At 35.2% G+C, this 21,046-nt stretch overlaps 1 protein-coding gene across 3 annotated transcripts in view; it reads left to right on the top strand.

Moving 5' to 3' along the window:
* Positions 1-21,046, top strand: part of cacna1db (calcium channel, voltage-dependent, L type, alpha 1D subunit, b) — a 107,997-nt gene that overhangs the window by 54,672 nt on the left and 32,279 nt on the right. For 2 of the 3 annotated variants that reach the window (XM_038294020.1, XM_038294021.1), the window contains exons 5-25: positions 127-269; positions 3,282-3,434; positions 5,086-5,282; positions 7,485-7,588; positions 7,753-7,922; positions 8,958-9,032; positions 10,405-10,492; positions 10,760-10,786; positions 11,127-11,287; positions 11,398-11,623; positions 12,340-12,547; positions 12,706-12,826; positions 14,145-14,259; positions 14,382-14,433; positions 14,544-14,604; positions 15,192-15,342; positions 15,502-15,631; positions 17,121-17,180; positions 17,269-17,328; positions 20,032-20,138; positions 20,894-20,981. In XM_038294020.1, coding sequence (XP_038149948.1) covers positions 127-269; positions 3,282-3,434; positions 5,086-5,282; positions 7,485-7,588; positions 7,753-7,922; positions 8,958-9,032; positions 10,405-10,492; positions 10,760-10,786; positions 11,127-11,287; positions 11,398-11,623; positions 12,340-12,547; positions 12,706-12,826; positions 14,145-14,259; positions 14,382-14,433; positions 14,544-14,604; positions 15,192-15,342; positions 15,502-15,631; positions 17,121-17,180; positions 17,269-17,328; positions 20,032-20,138; positions 20,894-20,981 — 2,497 coding nt within the window. The remainder of the gene's footprint in view (positions 1-126; positions 270-3,281; positions 3,435-5,085; positions 5,283-7,484; positions 7,589-7,752; positions 7,923-8,957; positions 9,033-10,404; positions 10,493-10,759; positions 10,787-11,126; positions 11,288-11,397; positions 11,624-12,339; positions 12,548-12,705; positions 12,827-14,144; positions 14,260-14,381; positions 14,434-14,543; positions 14,605-15,191; positions 15,343-15,501; positions 15,632-17,120; positions 17,181-17,268; positions 17,329-20,031; positions 20,139-20,893; positions 20,982-21,046) is intronic. The other variant, XM_038294022.1, reaches the window with a different exon arrangement.

The following is a 21,046-nucleotide window of genomic DNA, read 5'->3' as shown; positions in this document are numbered from 1 at the left end:
TTTGTTATTAGCGTTTGAACATGTTTCCTTTAATAATTTAGCTTTGGCTGTTTTGCAACATTGTTCCCTCATTTGTCATTTTCTGATCCTGTTTCTGATCCTGCTTTTCTGCTGTCTAATAACCAGGTTGTTCAGTGTTGTCCTGGAAATGATTACCAAAGACGCTGACTCAGGGGGGCAGACTGGAGGCAAACCAGGAGGGTTTGATGTGAAGGCCCTCAGAGCCTTTCGTGTTCTTCGACCTCTTCGCCTTGTTTCTGGAGTTCCCAGTGAGTTCATGCAGAAACTTCTCACCATTTTTTTTTCTATGACTCTGTGTCAAATCCCATTTTTATAATATTTTTGCAATCTAATTGTTTGAAATAAGAAATGCGCTCTTTGTTAAGTTAAAGAGCTACACGCCATTTCATTTTTAGAATCTTGATTTGTAGAAAAAAAAAGTTAAGTTTGGGATTGGACTAAAATATGCCTTAAACAGTATTAATCTGCTGTCAGTGATTCCAGGTTGGCATTCATGTATTTCTTGCTTTGTTTGTTTAGCTGACTTTGTTGTTCCTCATATAGTTATGAACAATATTTATTTAATGTTTTATTTAATAAAACATTAAATAAAATTTCTTTCCAGATAAAAGTAGATACATTTTTTTATCACAATGAAAACAATGTACAAAAATACCAATCCCCAAAAATTGGAATTTATTTCTTCCACCATCTATTTATCTACCTTGCATTTTATTACAATTACGTAATAAATTCAAATAACAACGTGCACAGATCTCATAACACTTCCCTATGTGAACCAGGAAAATGCTTTCTTCTTCCCTATGTCTGTTTCCCAAACACATGACCTTATATCTACATGCGTGCAGATCTGTTTGCTTGATTTGAGTTTCCATGGCAGCAGATCATTTGAATGTTTGATCTTGGAAAAGATTTTAGAAACCTGATGCTTGACTGAAAATGTCTTTTTAGCTCTGCTCTTGTGTGATCGTTGTCTTTGTGCGGTTTAATTAGACTGTAACATGGACAATAAGGTCTGGGCTTATCATGTCATTATCAGAGCTGATAGAAGAGGTAAACAAACTTTGATTTCATGTTACTACAGATGTTTTATACACAGTATGTGGTCCCTAAACTAACTGGTATTTTGATAATTGTGAGTTCACAAATAGTGCATCTTATTTTTCGCTCAAAGTGTAATTAAATCTGATGTAAAAGCATTACTCAGCCCCCAGAAAAATTAGAAAGATGCCACCAAAGTGTGCAGTGAGAAAGGCACAAGGCAAATTGTGGGAATCAAAGGAGGAAGTTAAGGTGGGGTGTAGTCAGGATCAAAAAAGATTATGACAGTAAATTTGATATGACTAAATAGTAATGCTTTCTTTTACAGTACATCAATAACCATGTAATAACATGGTAATAACAAAGAAAATGGCACTATTTTACTAATTACCAACAAGTTTTTTCTTGTTACCTAGTAATATGGTGTAACTTCCTATGCTTTTAAAATGTTATTAAAAGGTTATTGATGTACTGTAAAAGAAAGCGTTACTGACTAAATTAGGTAAACGATATGCTAATGCTGAAATGTAAAAAAATGCGAAGGATCGCTTTTGGGATTTTTAGAGTTCGGACTTCTGATTCGCCACAGGGGCATATGTCTGAATAAGAGGATTTATGATGCATCCTATTTGTACCCATATGTTGGAAAACCATGTAGAACAAAAGCAACGTCCACAGGCAGGAAATTGGAACCCTATGCCCTCAGATTAAATCACTCTGACTTCTCAGTTTAAGTTCTGAAGTAAATCAAATGCACCTCTAGACAAGAACCAAGCTACATAACTACATAATTTTAACCAAAAGGATAAATCTATTGCAGTACTGTTTCAACCCGTAGAGGTCAGCATTAGGACATTTTTGAGCCAAATATTGCAGAATTAAAAAACTTGACAAATTTTGTAAAAATTGGAGCTTTAGAAAAAATATAGCTTTCTTATTTGGGGTTTAGTTGCTCCTTATGTTCAAACAATTACTGTATTAGTTCTAATTACAAAGATATAGATTTGGTTTGAATACACATTAATTATTACATATTTTATTTCAGGCCTTGTATTAGTTAGAAAGACATTTCATATAATTTAGTAATATATATATATATATATATATATATATATATATATATATATATATATATATATATATATATATATATATATATATATATATATATATATATATATATATATATATATATATATATATATATATATATATATACATATACAAATATATATATTTATTTATTTAATGGAAGCATCTCAGATAATGTTTACATTTTTATTTTCACAATCAGAGATCTTTCCAGTCTTTATTTTATGAAATATGCGGAACATTTGGCTTCCACTGCATTGCAGCTGTGGACATGCCATGTAGTCCTGTCAGTCAAATTGAAAACTTCTCAACCTCTTAACAATACCTATTGGTCCCGTTTTAATTATAACTTCATCTAGCAAACATAGGGAACAAACCCTTGATAGAAACTGCTTAGTTTTTTGCTCCATCAGAGCGCTTTAAGCTATGACTAGTCTCAGGCTTTTGCAGATGAGGCCGATCTAAAAATCTGTTCAATCTAAGGCTTTGCCTCCGGCTTGATGTGGCTTCTTCAGATGAGAGCCGCTTTACCCTTTAAGTTAAAGTTATGGAGCTGATACCTGACCATGTACGAAGGGGAAGATTCAGGTTCTGTATTTTCCTGTCTCCACCTGCACCGCAACCAGCCTTATGTAGAGCAGCTTGATAAACTTCAGAGAAACTGCATCAGCAATACAGTATAACCAGTTAGAAGGAATGGCTTGTCGGGGTAGTTCTCAATACTGCAGTGGATAACCAAATTTTATAAAACTTAAGCATAAAGCTCTAATTTTCTTGCAAACGTCTTCAAAAAATAATAATATTTGTGGCAAAAAGTGGAGGTGGCCGATTCAGGACCCCGCTCTACCCTGGGCCCGGTCAACAGGCCCGGTTGTCCCACCTGTTGGCGAGCGTGATATTTGTCTCTAAAGTAAAAATAATTTTGTTATTCTTGAAACTTATCATTTTTAAAAATGCTGACTCATCCAAGTCTGAATTATGAAGTATGGGTGTCAAGTAAGGACCTTATTTTAAGATATTATTAGGTAAAAGTAAAAAGTAAACCACAATCAGTTCTGCTGAATAGTCTAGATTAGTGTAAAAGCATGTTGATGTTATGATTCGGTGACATCTGTGTATGTTTGCAGGTTTACAGGTGGTTTTAAATTCCATAATCAAAGCCATGGTCCCCCTCCTTCACATTGCTCTGCTCGTCCTCTTTGTAATCATCATCTACGCCATTATCGGCCTGGAGCTCTTCATTGGAAAGATGCATGCCACATGCTATGTCATAAAAACAGGTAAAGTAGCTCCTAAACTGATCCTTTTTTTTATATTTACTTTGTTTCTCACACTAAACAGACAAAGTGTAAATCTGAGATTACGGTAGATACAGGGTATAATCCCTTGGAATAAATGGGATAATGCCCCTTGTAGGCGAATGGTGACAAGCAAGTCAAAACAGGATTGAGCAGATGGTGGATTAAATCTGGTGATTAGATGACTAATATCAAGCTATTATGTAAACACTCTCACACTTTAGCCTAGAATTGCTTATAGCATGGCATCATTCAAGAAATAGGGACCAGTTTATGGACAAATAGGCATAAATGTCATAAAATGCAGAGTAAATGTACACTTCATTTAGCTGTTTATATCGGTGTCTGCTGTTTTGTCATTTGACCAAACTGATTCGTAAAGAAACGCATGAAGAGTTTTGTGCTCCATTTGGTTCAAAATTATTAAAAATGCTGTTGAATAACAGAAAAACATGGTTGCCATGTCTGTTTTTTGTTGAACACCAATAACCTCTAAGCCAAGCAGTACATATGTGAAACCTGCATACAGTGGTGGTGGGCAGTTGCCCAGGGCATTATTAGAAAGTGAGAGGCGGGAATAGTTACACATGAGCCTGAAACTGAAACTAAAATATTATGTATGGTTTTTGCATGTACATTAAAAAGGAAGGTTTGACCTTCCCTCCTGTGTGTTAAGTTTGTAAGCATCCGATGCTTGCTGTTGAAAAAAACAAAGATTAGGTTATGTGCTTCTGCAGGACAATGATTTACTCTACCCTAAAAAGAAAGCCACATATATTTGTATACAAAACAATGGTTTCTCTTGGTATTGTGTCACTAAGCATTGATAATGCTGCCGTTATTGTGAGTTAAATTACCTTTTTATGTGAACTGCTGCACCATTTTTATCTTCTCTACAAAGGGGATTTATTTTACCAAATAGTTTTTTTTTTTCCATTTGAGCTTGTCTTTTATGTATAATTAAATATCCATTTCAGGTTACACACCTAATATTTTGTTTTATATAAAATTCAGAATGTTCCAAAGCTGTTGGCACACTTTTTTTGTGTTGTCATGTAAGTAGGATTTTTATGTTGGTCTAAATGTAAAGAAATAAAACAAGTGTGTAACGCTTTGAGGAGACAAATTTGCATTGCTACTGTGTAAGGGCTTATTTTTAACCAGTTTTTCATAATTAATGTTTTCCTTACTGCTTGTGGCATAAAGTTTAACACTATAATCCCAGAACAGGAGCTTCCCAACTGATAGAATAGCTATTAGCTGAATTATTAGAAAACAGGTCAAACTATTGTCAATTGGAGCAAATCTTTTTCAGTATTTTAAAGCTTCATCATTAAGTTGAGATAAAGTAAAACTGTTGATGTTTTTTTTCTGCAACATTTAGACAGTCCTCAAGTTTAACATTTTTAAATGTTAAACTTGAGGCATATCAGAGGGTGCAACACTGACACTGCTGAATATGTCTAGCAAGAATGAAAAAAAAAAAACCTGCAATCAAAATTGGTGACAGGTCGGTTTATATCCATGCAGATGTTTTTTTTGGGGGGGTTATTATGTCTTTAACATGCAGGGGGTTTAATTACATTAAATGAGTGCTCTTAATTTTGTTTTTCAAATCTTTCTTTAACATCAGGAGCCCTTGCAGAAGAGGAGCCTGCGCCATGTGCCGTCTCAGGGCACGGTCGTCGTTGCCTGGTCAATGGCACCATTTGCAGAGAGGGTTGGCAAGGGCCCAACAACGGGATCACCAACTTTGACAACTTTCTGTTCGCTATGCTCACTGTTTTCCAGTGTATCACCATGGAAGGCTGGACAGATGTTCTCTACTGGGTAATCTAATATAATAAAGATGACTCCAAAGCCTCGCCATAACCAAACACTTCTTTAATAGAATTGGAAACTGAAATAAAATGAATTGGAAATAAATAAATAAATATGCCTCAAAGGCTGATTTTCCAATCAGTAAATATGTTTCTTTTTATTTACTAAGATGACAGGACAGAATATTATTTTAAGGCATTTTATTTATACCTGAGCCAATAAAAGAGATGAAGATGCTATATGATATATTAGGAAATTAAACTGTGCCAAGTGCATCATCTTTTATCCATCAAAGTTGAAGTAAACTGTGAATTGTGCTAAATATGTAATTGAAACCTTTAAGATAAACACATCAGGCGCACTCATATAGCCCCCTCCTCACATGACATTTCCTTCAGAGCTTCAGCTTTAACAGTCATTTGTCTTTGAATAAAAAAAGTTCCATTAATTTAAAAAGCTTGTCCCCTTAAAAACACTCAGCTTCTAATGAGCAAAAACCAGCAATGGCTTTTAATTAGCCAAAGCACTTATGAGATCCATCTCGGTCCACCCACTCCAGTTTACTGATGGTGAGCCTCATCTATGAAATAATGAACATCTCTTCCTCATTTTCCTTTGTGTCCCCATTTTTTTACCCTTACTTCACAATTTACTGCGCGTTTGATGTATGTGTTGCCATGGAAATGACATGCTAATGTTGGTGTTTCTGTTGTTGGAGGAGAAAGATGGCTCGACCAATCTAAAACAATAGAGAACCAACTAATGGGTGGATGGTTTTCTGTAACCATATTTAAACTAAGTAGCTTTAACGTTTTAGACACAGGGGATGTCTGATTGATTTGGATGCTTGAATTTATGAATGAAGCTTTGTAGAAATTCAGTTGAGTGATTGTAAGCTCAAAAAAGCCAACTTCTTGTTTATAGGGAAGCAAGGATGCACTAATCCAAGAGGTTTAATGGGGCTAACTTCTAATATCAAACCTTTGTAAAGCTAATACCTGCAGATTCCAGTTTTAGCAGATTCTGATTTATAATAGTTTACGATCTCTAAATGATAAAAGCTATTTTTTTATCCACTTTCTCCATAAACAATGAAGAAACATGTTTTCTTTACCAGGAAATAGCACCTCTTACCACAAAGCAAAATACTAAAATAAAAAAAAAAATCTGCAAGTGCATTACTGCAATTCTGCCAGTCTAACTGTTGACATTTTTATTGTTAATATTGGCAGAGTAATAATTTTTACTTGTCTGACACAGTAAGATTAAGCCCTGCAAAAAGGACTGGCATGCCTGGTGTAGATATGTATAAAGCCTTTTAAAAGCCTGTTTTAATTGTAGCATTATTAAAAACTTTGTTAAGTTTTTAGAACATTAAACTTACCTACATTTCCATCCTCTACACCATATGTCCCTCAAGGTTTTGACATTATCCAGGCTATATTTTCATCTATTTGATTGAATTTCGAAATATTAAAACTTAAAATAGACATTCTCATGTCTAAGCAGGAACATGTTTTTGTTTCCTTAATTACAAAAATTGAAGCTGCCTTAATTGAAGGACACATTCTCTTTGTATATTAAAAACTTGCCAAAAAGAAATTATCCCCTATAAAAAAACAATTCACAAAAATTTTTATGCTTGGTGATACGTTACTCATCAGGGATGTTCCTACAAAAATGAGAAACGAAATAAACATGCAACATCTTTTCTTAACATGGCGGCTTTTTTTTCACCAGTTAACAGATGTACTCAAACTAAAGTGGGATTTCTCCATTGTGAGAACAAACTGCTGCAAGAAAGGATAAAAATATCCTAAGGCTTTTCACACATTTCTATCAGCGCTGCCAACAAATGTGTATTTATGAATATACAGTATTTTAGTACTTAATGAAGGAAGCTTTCTGTTCCTGTGTAGGTTATGTAATTAAAGGATGTACTTTACATTAAGGATGAAAATTACAGTTAATATGACAAGGATTTTTTTTTTGGACTAATCTCTTTCCCTTCATTTCCAGAAATGCTTTATTATAAACTTTAAATTAAAAAAGAACACAACAATCTTTCTTGCACTGAGATTTCAGTTTTTATTACTGAACATTACAACAAGTTAGTTCCTTTACTTGAGTATTTCATTTATATTTTAACTGCTATTCTTAGATATTTAGACTTTTGGTGAATTACCATTGATTTAACTTCTTCCAATGCAGATGAACGATGCGATGGGCTTTGAGCTGCCGTGGATCTACTTTGTCAGTCTGGTCATCTTTGGATCCTTCTTTGTTCTGAACCTGGTTTTGGGAGTTTTGAGTGGGTAGGTTTCAGTTTCTATTTTTCTCTTGTCAGAAACTGTTTCTTAATCTTCAAAACTTAGACCAATGTTACAGAAAATTAAGTGACTATTACTAACCTCATTATCAACCTAATTGAACAATCTAGAGAAACGTTCTGCTTTTGGTTGCCTCTTTTCTCCTTCAGAGAGTTTTCCAAAGAGCGTGAAAAGGCCAAAGCTCGGGGGGACTTCCAGAAGCTGCGTGAGAAGCAGCAGCTGGAGGAGGACCTGAAGGGCTACCTGGACTGGATCACACAAGCCGAGGACATTGATCCTGAGAACGAGGAGGAGGGAGATGAGGAGGGCAAGCGCAATCGTGAGTTTCCACCATCTTATTTTTTGTTTGTTTTTTATTCTTGTTTTGCAGCAGGAACATTCCAACCATTGCATGTCTATGAAAGTTAACATCAGTTCACCATTCAGCAAATATTTGTTCAGTTTAAAATGGAGAATTCAGAAATATAGTTCAAGTTAAAAGTAGTAAAGTAGTTAAAACCTTAATTCCAGATCATTAAATATTTTTGGATTTATTCATAATTTTTAACTACTTCTAAAATAAGGACCAACATCCTATTTATATAATTGGTAATTATGCAGCTACGTAATAAATCTGGCATGATGCAGGGCGCATCCACTTTTACAAAAATCATACAAATGTCATCTTCTGTGTTTTAATACTCCTACAGTGCATTGCAGTCAGTTCATATGCACCTGTCAGTGTTCACCTTCTCCAGTTTCTGTGCTGCTTTTACCACTGCTGCTGCTGTTGTTGTGGTTGAAGGTGAAAACACTAACGTTCTCTCCTGTGCCTTGTAAACACTGCCTGTAGAACGCTGCTAACATCAGATGTTCCCTCTTCTCCTCCCCTCTTTCTCCCATATGTTGCCACATCTCTTCTTTGCTTTGAACAGCTGTTTACTTTTCTAACCCCTGTATTTTATGTTCTCACTGAAGTCTTGACTCTTGCTAAACAGCCCAGTCTTAGAATGTAATAAGTGGTTATTGTGTCCAGAAATATAAAAAATATGAGACACTTGACGTTTCTTTCCATTATTACGATTTAATTACAACTAAGTCTCCTTAATTATCAATGATCTCATAAATATATTACCTATGAATAAACATGACTGATGAGGACCTTTATTATTATATTATACTCCACAGTAATGACAGTTTTAATCCATAAATCTTTTCAATTGTTTATCAGTGTTTTTCTGGATACTGTAGCTGCATCAGTAGTTTGTTGAAGAAGCTTCCTCTAGCTATTCATTCCTCTCTCTTGTTCTGCTTTGTATTGACTCACTGCTTCCCCTGCTGTCTGCTGTGTGAACTGCATGTTGATAACACCAAGGGGTCACACTGGCTGACCTCACTGAGAAGAAGAAAGGAAGGTTTGGCTGGTTCTCTCAGTCCACAGAGACACAGGGTAAATGCATTTGTGTGCAACTGAGTGCAGGAGTGTCAGGAAGAATTCATCCATTCCTGTGCATGTTCATGAGGACATTTCATCCTCGTCCCAAAGAGTGTCTCCACATTGCTGGGCTTTACTCGCTGTATTTTGACCTTTTAATTTGTGTCACTTCTAAAATTGATTAATTTGACTCTTGGATGTTATTTTATTATAAAGAAAAACTGATATAAGAGAGGTGTAATTAATAGTAAATAATCAAATACAAACCACAGATTTAAAGGTAGTTAATCCTCAAAAGACTAAAGTTAAAAACAGAATATAAGTGTTAATATTAGTGCATGGTGCAGGGTCAAAGTCTTAAAACGTTTAAATGTTATTGAACTGGCATTATTTGACACTGAAAGGTTACTCTACCTATTGTATAGTTAAAGCTTTGTTGTTCCTAGACTTATGGGGTTACACATTGTCCCTATTTGAACTGCATGTTTCCTTGAGTTTCCCAAGTTCAAAGAACTTTTAAGAGAAAATCAGCAGCTTATTGTGACTTTATTGATTTAGGAAAACAGACAAAAAAATATTGAGAAGTCTCCAAGTTTAACAGTCTCCATTGTTAAACTTGCTGTTTAACAGATTGGCTGAAATATAACACCAAATTGTATTACAGTAGGCTCATATTGGATCAGAAGTGTTTGTATAAAGACTGTGCATTATTTCATCATCATCTTCTTCATATGGAACTCATTCTCCCTTTCTCTTCTGTAAAGATACCTTTTCCTGCATGTGTGAATCATCCTATTTTCAGTCATTTATGAATGTTTTGACATTTTGTCTAAATCAACACTTGCTGCACACGCTCTGCACATTTCCCACGAAAGGCATCAGATTTAAATAACACACTCCACTTATTACTACTAAGCTTTTTTAGGAGGTATAACATTTATCTAAAAACATTTTTAGATTCTTAGTTGGCATCTCTGAATTTGAATGAAAATAAATTAATAAATTGTGTTTAAGATCGTGCCTATGTTGTAAATATAGTAGTCTAGTTTGACACCATATTATTCTATACAGTCTATTCTAAGTTAAATAAACATGTTTTTCTCCATTACTTTCAAACTTTGTTATGTTACATTTCTGCAGTTGTCCTCTTTATATATTTCTTTATTTTTATTGCTTTTTTTCTGTTGTTTTAAGTGATTGATCTCCTTTTTAATGGTTTTAGTTTCTGAAATAAATGCACATATGTAACAACTAGCACACTACACAATATACACTTATCATAGAAAATAAAATGTTTTAATATAAAGTTTCAAGACATGTGAATCTTGTTAATATTTGAATTTACCCTTTTTTTAACCTTTGTAACTTTGTGCGTGTGACTCCACAGCCAGCATGCCCACAAGTGAGACGGAGTCAGTGAACACAGATAATCATAATGGAGAAGAGGGCAAATCTCCGTGCTGTGGGCCGCTATGGTGAGTTTGACACATCATGCCAAAAATCAGTTATGCAAGAGGTTTTTCATCATAGCTTTCAGATACAGTAGCTCTGCAGTAGTTTAGCTGGAATACTAAATAGGTCACCAAAGACGCCGGCTCTTAAATGCAACACTGGCAGTAATCCATCGGAATTGAAGTCACTCTGACATAAGCTGAAGAGTCCACTAACAAAGTCAGGTTTTAGAGGTATAATATTTCCCATTTTTATTTGAAAAAAAATTTCTTGTCTTTTATTTCCACCAGTCAGAAAATAACCAAATCAAAGTGCAGGTTAGTACACTGCTGTGGTGCTGCATGGTAGTTATTGATGCGATCCAGCTCATCGTGCATGATTAATTTTGGTCACGTATTTCAGTCATTCTGATCCCTGCTGTTTTCATCCATATATTTCTTCCCCTGATGGTACCGACAGTCCAATGTTTTGTATTTACCAAAAATCCAACCGTTTGCTCCTGATGGGTTTTGATCCTTTTGTATTTGCTGTGATATTATTCCTTTATTTCAATAAATGATTCATTGCATGGAGAAAAGATCACATTTGCCCTCAAATTTCCAAAAAGGTTTAAGTATAAGTTTAAGACAAAATGTTGAAACTGACTTGTTTTGTTAGTCGCCAGTGGCGACGGTGGAACCGTTTCTGCCGAAGAAAGTGTCGGGCAGCCGTGAAGTCAGTGACCTTTTATTGGCTCGTCATCATTCTGGTGTTCCTCAACACCCTGACCATCGCATCTGAGCACTACAACCAGCCAGATTGGCTCACTGAAGTACAAGGTATGTATTCTTTTTATCTCTTGTTTACTTTTACCATACTGTATATTAACTAAATATATTATAACCTTTTTATTGCTACTGAAAATATGGTATTCTTCTCTCTCCTCCAGATGTAGCCAACAAGGTTCTTTTGGCCTTATTCACTCTTGAGATGCTTGTGAAGATGTACAGTTTAGGGCTACAGGCCTACTTCGTGTCGCTGTTCAACCGCTTTGACTGTTTTGTGGTGTGTGGAGGCATCGTGGAGACAATCCTGGTGGAGTTAGCCATCATGTCTCCACTGGGGATCTCAGTTTTACGCTGCGTACGCCTCCTCAGAATCTTTAAAGTTACACGGTAAGAACATTTCACTCTAATATGAGTTTATGTGATAAATGATCTAATCTGCTGCACTAAGCAGATTAGATCATGAAAGATCTATGAAAGAGAATGAATCAAATTGTTGTAGCTTTTTTTATGTGGTTCATGTAATTTCATTTTTTTAACAAAATAAAGATTATAGCTTATGGCTGCTTATGTTTAAAGGCACAGTACACAAAATATTACTGCATGCTTTTTTTTAAATCTAATTTTCTTACAAATTCACTGTAATCAAGAGCAACATATTGCTCATCCTAATATTATACTACATATATTTTCATTTATATTATTATATTATTTCATTTATTTGCTTCCAGCTTTACCATTGCAGATGTAACTTTTGACTTTTTTCTACTGAGATTATCTGAAGTGTCAATTTATGTTTTTTATTAACACTTTGGCTAAAGATGAAGGAAGGAAGGAAGGAAGGAAGGAAGGAAGGAAGGAAGGAAGGAAGGAAGGAAGGAAGGAAGGAAGGAAGGAAGGAAGGAAGGAAGGAAGGAAGGAAGGAAGGAAGGAAAAAGGAAGAGATATTGTTATTATAACTAGTTTTGAAACCAGCAACACCTCAGACTAAGATAACAGTGACATGAACATCTTCATATAAAACATGTCATTATAATATTATACATTATCATATCATGTAATAATCTGTTGTGTTTCTCTGTTAAATCCTTTTATTCCTCCTTTAGTCACTGGGCATCTCTCAGTAACCTGGTGGCCTCTCTGCTTAACTCCATGAAGTCCATCGCCTCCCTGCTGCTGCTGCTCTTCCTCTTCATCATCATTTTCTCCCTGCTTGGCATGCAACTGTTTGGGGGAAAATTCAACTTTGATGAGACCGTGACCAAAAGAAGCACATTTGATAACTTCCCCCAGGCTCTTCTCACTGTGTTTCAGGTTTGTGTTTGCAAAAAATCAGCACTTAACTGAGGGTATGATTTATTAACCTCAAAGGCTCAAATTTAATGTCAAATATAACATTCTGATAAATACAGTGCCAATATAACAGAGTATTTTTGTTTAGTTCTTTTATTATTTTTCATGTTATTCTCCAGATCCTTACAGGAGAAGACTGGAACACTGTGATGTATGATGGCATCATGGCATACGGTGGTCCAGCATCTTCTGGAATGGTGGTCTGCATTTACTTCATCATCCTCTTCATTTGTGGAAACTGTATCCTCTTCCTGGTTATCAAACTAATACACATCATCCATAGAGCATTGAAAACGTATTGATATCGTATTAAACTCCCGATTTTGTCATAAAGCCCAAACCTTCATGAGTGTGCTATTGTGCCAGAGGGTGCCGTTATAAGGTTTGACAAAATTACATAACAATCATATATTTTTATTGCTCTGAAACTTGACCTACTGTAAGCTCTTCTGTTATCTTCACTGTTTGTGATGAACAAAGTTCTGCCTATAGTGCAAAGATTGTATGTAAAACAGATATTGGATTTGACATTTAACCTTTTTTTTAAGTTACTATTACAAAGTCTATTATAAAACACTTTTATACATGATCCCTTTTCTGTGAAAGCCAATCGGAAATCTCCCTAATGAAAATGATAACTAATGATAATTGATCATTAGGAATCAACAAATGTCAACCTTTGTTGTTGTTTTTTGACTCGGATGTATATCATTTCCATTCCAGTGGATGATGAGTTTGTAGGGATTTTAACAGCTCCCTCTGAAGTGTATGTAAAGGTCACAGAGTTTAATGTCCCAACAATATCAGACCAAGCCGACACATGGCTTTGGATAAGGACTAGTATTGAAACAATTAATTGAATTGATGATGATTAATCGATTATTGAAATATTCTTCAACTAATTTAGTAATCGATTAATCGTTAACTTGAGTGTAGAGACTCTAAAACATGCCGTTAGCTGACAGAGCAACCCACCTTGAGCAGCAATTATACAGAAATTGTAAAAAGAAATGTGTAAACATTTTGCATTTAAGATAAAAATATTTTTTGCCTGTTAATATGCTCTATCCAGAACTATTCAAGTGCAAAGGTCTTCTTTAAGGAACCTTTTGCTATCCAATTATTAATTTGAAAAATAATCAACAGATGAATCGATTTGCAAAATAATCATTAGTTGCAGCCCCAATCAGGACATCACTAATATAAATCTAGTCTTTGCGCCTCTGGCTATATTGTTAGATCTAGTCTTGCTGTAGTGCCCTGCATGCATAGTTTTCTGTCCAATTTACATTTATCTGATACTTTCTATTGTTCTGTCAAAAGAAAAAAGGGGAAAATATCAAAATGAAATATGTGAGGCATATAGTTGGAATACAGTATAATTTGATATAATTTTTAAAAGTATTGATACTTTTTCAAGGTTCTGTCAAACATACCTATGTTTGCACCTCAGGAAAGCTGGTTTTACTGAATCGATTCATTTCTTTAAAGGTCATGGAGGTTTTTATTTTCTTTAATAATGTTTTTAAATGTTATTTCCCTTAACTCACTTCTTCAGACATCCTGCTCAATGTGTTCTTGGCCATTGCTGTAGATAACCTGGCGGACGCAGAGAGCCTCAACACAGCACAAAAAGAGGAAGAAGAGGCCAAAAAGAGAAAGAATAGTGCCAAGTACAGATCGCAGCCCTTTCAATTGACCTATTTTACTGTATCCATTTTTAATTTAAGATCCATCCAGCTGCAAGACAGCTCCTTGTTTTGTTACTTACTCTGAGCTTTCATTTTGTCAACAGGGACATAAATACAGAGAAGAGAAATGAAATAACAGAAGATGGTGAAACAAAGGTCGATCTTATTACCAAATCATCACACTCTTCTATTAAATCTGCCCTTTTTCACTTTATCAGAGGAAATGTTATTAATTTTTGAATAATAAATGTCCAAATTTTATTTAGATGCCAACAGAAGCGTTGCTAGAGGGAGACAAAGAGTCATATCCTGCTGTTGATTCACCAGGTAAATTACCTTAAAGCCTTAAATGCCTTAAATGGGCTGAGTTTAAAAACAACTGTGGAAAAAGTGTAGGAATGTTTAAGTAATAGGTGTCTATACTTTTATGAGACAAAATATTTATTTTACATTAGAGCACAGCTTTCAGAGACCACCAGAAACATTTGTCTATGTCTTTATATCACTGCTTGGTTTGAAATATTTCTTAGTGCAGGTTTATTTAATGTTACTTTAATCACATTAGACAGAAACTACATTTGCAGCTTTAAAAACCCTTAAAATTTTGACTTTATGCATAAAGACAAAAACAAGAAAAGTATTAGAATATGATACATGTTAGTGAGGATATCAGGATTGACAAGCAAAAAAGCTTTTATATCAAAATGTACAATAATCTGAATAAAAAATAAGGAATATAAAATAGTTTAACTGAAATAAACAGATGGAAAAGAAAATAGATACATGTTTGTTTTTGCAATATGATCAGTGTAATGAGAAAATTATACTTTTTCTTTGTATATTTTTTGGTTTGGGTAGTTTTAATGCATTGCAAACAACTGACACTGTGATGACAGTGAAAAACTGTTTCACAGGCGGTGATGAAGATGATGATGATAACAATGGGAACCTTCCTGAAGCCTCGGCGGGGCTCCGGTCCCAGCGGCTCTCTGAACTCACCATGAAAGAGAAGACCCCACCCATCCCAGAGGGCAGCGCGTTTTTCATCTTCAGCAGCACCAACCCGTGAGTCTGATGTTGTCTTTTCAGATCAGAGCCGGTTTCTCTGTTCAAAGGGACTGAAGTCATAAAAAAAAAACATCCTGAAATCCGTCAATACAGCAGAGAAAAAGAAAAGCTTACATGTGACCTGTTGTGATCATGTTTTTCTCTTTGCTGCTACAGGTTTCGCGTGTTCTGCCATAAGCTCATCAACCACCAGATCTTTACCAACCTGATCCTGGTCTTCATTATGCTCAGCTCTGTTTCCCTGGCTGCAGAGGACCCGATTCGCAACTTCTCAGCTCGCAATATTGTACGTAAAATAACAGGAATCTGTATGAGGCTGATTCCCAAGTGCAAATTAAAGCACAGGGGATTCACCCCTGCTAACCAGTCTTTTCACAGAGGACTTCTCTACAGTAAGAGAAGCACAGCTTGGATGAAGCCTATCCTCAGAGTCAGACATATACACATTATTATGACTCTTTTGTTATGACTGCTTCAGTTGAGAAAACCTGTAATGAACTTTTTCACGCTCTCATCTTCTCTCCTCTGATAAATCCCCAAAGATACTACTTTAGCCGTGTGTAATCAAGCTGAATGAATATACTTATTCAGTGGGAAAATGTTGGTTAATTGTATAACTGTAAAGCATAGCAAGCTGCACATGGCCATCCTGAATGTTGGATGGTCCTGATCGTTTAAATCATCAGGGGAAAAAAAGACTGATGTGGGGACATCAAAGTATTAAGAATCAAGAGTTTTGCAATATACTAAACATTGTCACTTTGAATGCCAAAGTTGCTCATTGTATGAACTTTTTCTTATCGCTTGATGCCCACATCTGTTAAAAGTGATGGTGGTTCAAGATGGAGAAGCTCTCAGTGAAAGACAGGGACGTCATAATAAAGCAACAAAGAGAAAACTTGGCTTAAAATGCATCAAAAATCATTACTTAAATAATAATAAGCCAACATTATCACCGCCTGCAAGAGCAGCATAAGTAACCAAGAGTTGATTGGAAGCAGAAACACCCCAAAAATGCAGATATTTTAGAGATAGATTATCAGAAAGAAATATTCAGAAGGATAAAGCTGGATGTGATATGATTAAAGCTATAATTTGTGGTAGTTCTCTGACTTTTTAAATTCATGGAAAGCAAGGATTCGTGATAGGATGTAGGGCTGAAACAATCGGATTAATCATGATTAATCGATTATTTAAATAATGATCAACTAATCAAGTAAAGGATTTGAATTTAGTAAACTGGAGCATATAGACTCTAAACCATGCCATGAAAAAAAAACCCGTCTGTTAACATGTGCTATGCAGAACTCCACAAGTACAAACATTTTAGCTTCACTTGGTTCAATTAAGTAAAAAATCTTTTTTAAGGAACCTTTGGCTTTCCAATTATTAAGCGAAAAATTTAACAACAGATTAATTGATTTGCTAAATAATTAGTTTCAGCCCTAATAGGATGATTACATAGAGAGGAAGACAGTATACAGGTGTGATAGGAGCTTACAATGAAGAGCCGTTGAGGAATTGCAAGGCTGTCATGTCGGTGATGGTTTGGTTTGGGACTGGAGGACATCACATAAAACATTTCGTTTTTGTGCACTAAAACCAAGCTTTATCCTTAAAAAAGCAGATTTTACATTCAGGTATCACCCGGTGCACTATCTAGAGATTTGTGTTTGTTTTATGTGTTAAAGCTGCATTATCTTACAGCTAAAAGTTTTTATCAGTTCATGTATGTTAACCTGCAATGACTTGAACTTGTGCATTGCTTTTTGCAGATACTTGGTTATTTTGACTATGCTTTCACCGCAATCTTTACTGTTGAGATCCTGTTGAAGGTAAATGTTCTGTGTGTGCTGTGCTGTGCTGTGTTGGGTAGAGCTTCAGTAACCCTGTGTGCTTATGTCACTCTGATTGCCTTCTCAGATCCTAGGCTATGCAGACTATGTCTTCACTAGTATGTTTACATTTGAGATCCTTATTAAGGTAAACAACGGCGACTGTTGTGCTGCCTGGACAGCATTTTTCGAGCTTGCTGCAAATGTCATTCCTCCCACCGTTTTTAATGTTAGGAAAGAATGGCTGCCTGCTCGTTTTTTTGTCGTCCTAACACTACGATGTGGAGTTATGTGTTTTATGTAAGTTTTTCTCTCGTCTTTCAAAGTAAAGTTCTACTTGTAAAGTAGACTTGGCGACTATAAGATGCACCTCTTTGCTGTGGTTTTAGAGATTCCTTTAGGTCGTCCTCACTGCGGTTACAAAATTTGTAAATTTTTCTTGCCACATTTCCAGCCTTTAGCTTTTAAACTTTAGGACAGAACCCCTCTTACTGTACTTTTTTAATTATGTCGGTATTTTCTTTCAAAAATTAGCTGATTTAATAAAATAAAACTACTTTTTTTTTACTTTTGCTTCAATGGTATGTTTGTTCAATTTTCCTTTGCATCTAAGGAAATATAGGAGGAAAAAAGTACCTTTTTTCACTGCATCGTTTTTACATATCTGGGAATTTCAGCTTTAAATAAGTTATGATACACCCAAAAAATACAGCGTGCTGCCAAAAATATTAAAGCTATATTTGTTTTACAAGAAATATAAGATAAAAAACTAAGTGTCACTTGTGCAATAAGATGAACTTCAAAGTAAAACTACTTTTTGGCTTACAAACATTACAGTCTTTCTTTAAAGATAGGGTTAAAAAATGTGTTTTAACCATGTTTTCACATTAGAAATGTTTATTATATATATATAATATACTTATAGTGCAATAGAAAAAAGATCCATCCATCCATCCATTATCTTACACGCTTGTCCCAATTGGGGTCACGAGGGGTGCTGGTGCCTATCCCCAGCCGTCAATGGGCGAGAGGCGGGGTACACCCTGGACAGGTTGCCAGTCCATCGCAGGGCAACACAGGGACACACAGGACAAACAACCATTCACACACACACACTCACACCTAAGGACAATTTAGAGAAGCCAATTAACCTAACAGTCATGTTTTTGGACTGTGGGAGGAAGCCAGAGTACCCGGAGAGAACCCACACATGCCCAGGGAGAACATGCAAACTCCATCCAGGATTTGAACCCAGAACCTTCTTGCTCCAGAACCTTCTTGCTGCAAGGCAGCAGTGCTACCTACTACTAGCACTGCGCTACTGCAGTCACAAATCTTTTATTTTTTTGTTATAACCCGATCAATAAGCTCAATAATTCAAAACCCTGCAATAATTACCGCAGAAAACACCACAGCTACTATTTAGTCCTTTCCCGCATCCTGTTGCTCGCTGCATGTTTGCATCAGGTAAATCTTCTGTGTAACGGCCGTAGATTAAAAGTCTGTCAGAGGATGTTGGATCTGTCTGTGTTGCAGTCGTAGGCTTAGTCTGTGTAGTGATTGAATTTGAGGACTTCTGCTCTCCTTGTCATGTCTCAATACTTTGCATTGTTTACTGTGCACATGTCTGTCAGAGTGTGTATATGCATGCTTATTTCATGTAATCTTTTAGAATGCATTTTTTATTAATGTGAAAAAGCACAGACCAGTATGAGATTCTTACTGTGTGATAATCTTTGGTAAAAGAATACCAAAGAGTGACACATACACTTCCTAATAAGCTAATTAACATAATGTAATAGCTTTTAGATAACATATATAGCCTGAAGATCATTGGTTTCAAACAGTGTGGCCTTAAAGAGAGTGAAAAGTAGTGTGTAGGTAAATACTTAATGGACTGAACTTCTGTTATACATTTCCAGCCATGCAGTCACTCCAATCCCTTTTGCACTGAGGCTCATTTACTCAGTTGCACTGATCAGTAAGCAGTCAGGGTTTAGTACCTTTCACAGGGCAAACCAATTTATGATTGTGATTATTTCATTAGATATAAAGATAAAAAAAGCTTCTACTTATCCTCAGCTATCCTGATCATAACACTAATTGCTTGAAAAAGGAGTTGTCTCCCTTAAGGATGGACAATATTTTATTTTTGTAACAGAAAATTCACCAATATCTTTACTTATGGTCTTTTCCAAGCATGATTCAAATCAGTGCTGTTATTTCCTGAAACAAATCCTCATTTGAAAACAAAGTATTAGTTGTATTATTTACTCTGGTTATCTTGGTCTGAGATTTGAATCTTTTTTTTGTTTTGATCTGAAATGAGAAAAAAAATTGAGGCAGCAAATACAGAGCTGTAGTTTCCCCTCCCTGATTGTGTATTTTTATTACCAGCAGAGACATTTCCGATGACATATCTCTTTTAAAGAAGAAAATTGTAGTAGCCATCATTCAGCCATATGACCAGCAGTATAGCTGGTAGAAGCTCAGCGCTGTGGTCATTCTATGCTTTATGTATTGTTCTGCACCATGTCTTTTCTATTTATACTAAATGCTGAAAACTCAGTGAAATATTCCCTCAAACCTGCCCTAATACTGTTATTGATGATTCAATCATTTAGTACACAATGCAGTTCCAAACTAAAGCCGACAAAAAAAGGTTGGGAATTAAAATGGACGTGCTCAAAAATCCGACCTTTTGTAATTAACAAAAGAAATTGTACAAATATAAATATTTCATTGGGTTTTTAGACTTTGGTTTAGAAACTAGCCTTAGTCAAGCTTTTGTTTCATCTGCTCTGTGTTTGTAAAAAAAATATTTATGTAACATTTTGTCCTATTTGTTTAGATGACAGCATTCGGAGCTTTTCTTCATAAAGGAGCGTTCTGCAGAAATTACTTCAACCTATTGGACCTGCTGGTTGTCGGCGTTTCTCTCGTTTCCTTTGGCATTCAGTAAGCATCAATCCATCTCTTCTTGGTAGAACTTATTTTGTATTCCTTAGGGGGAAATTCATATTTGCCTTCTGAAACTTGATGTGGTTTCTGTTTTACTGGGAGAGTTTCTTTAATTATTGTACTTGGTAAAAGGTGTATCTTTAAAGCCAAAAATAGATTTTCACATAGTATTAATTTCTTTAAAACATTTATTCAGCATTTTTTAACTTTAGAAAGTTGTATGTTTTTTGTATTTATTTTTTTTATTGTTTTTTATTATTTTTTTTTTTTTTTTATTAAATTAAACAAAAACAAAAAAAGATAAGAAAAGAAAAGTTATATGGTTGAAACTAATGATGAAGCCAGAAAATATAAAAAAACATTGGGAAATTCTCAAATGTTTATTCTGAAAATGTAATTTGTGGACGAATGAATGGGTGAATAAATGTGAATGAGTATGAGGGGATGAGGGGAGGGAGGCTTTTGGGTTGGTATATTATCTCTGTAAATCTATCCTGTGCTGTTATTTATGTTGATAAAAAAAAAAATGTGTGTGTATATATACATATATATATATATATATTTGCATTCTATTTTTAATCAAGAATAGTGATAGCTAAGGTTCTATCTAGAGGAACTTGGTTGAGACTGTAAATTGTTGATGCTTGACCTGAAAATAACAGAATGTGAAAAACATGTTGAATAATTATGAAAAAGATGTAATGCTGTTTTCAAGAATTTAAGAGGGGTGTGTTTCCCCCCCCCCTCCTCAGGTCCTCTGCTATATCAGTGGTGAAAATTCTTCGTGTTTTGCGAGTTCTCCGTCCACTGAGGGCCATTAACAGAGCCAAGGGACTTAAGGTAAAAAACAAACACTGTTGCTTCATGACTGAGAGTTTCTCTCCATGAATGTGTGCCGTTCTCCC

The sequence above is a fragment of the Cyprinodon tularosa genome, unplaced genomic scaffold, assembly GCF_016077235.1.
Source record: "Cyprinodon tularosa strain WSP-4 unplaced genomic scaffold, ASM1607723v1 ctg333, whole genome shotgun sequence".
Lineage (NCBI taxonomy): Eukaryota > Metazoa > Chordata > Actinopteri > Cyprinodontiformes > Cyprinodontidae > Cyprinodon > Cyprinodon tularosa.
This window is presented reverse-complemented; position numbering and strand designations above follow the sequence as displayed.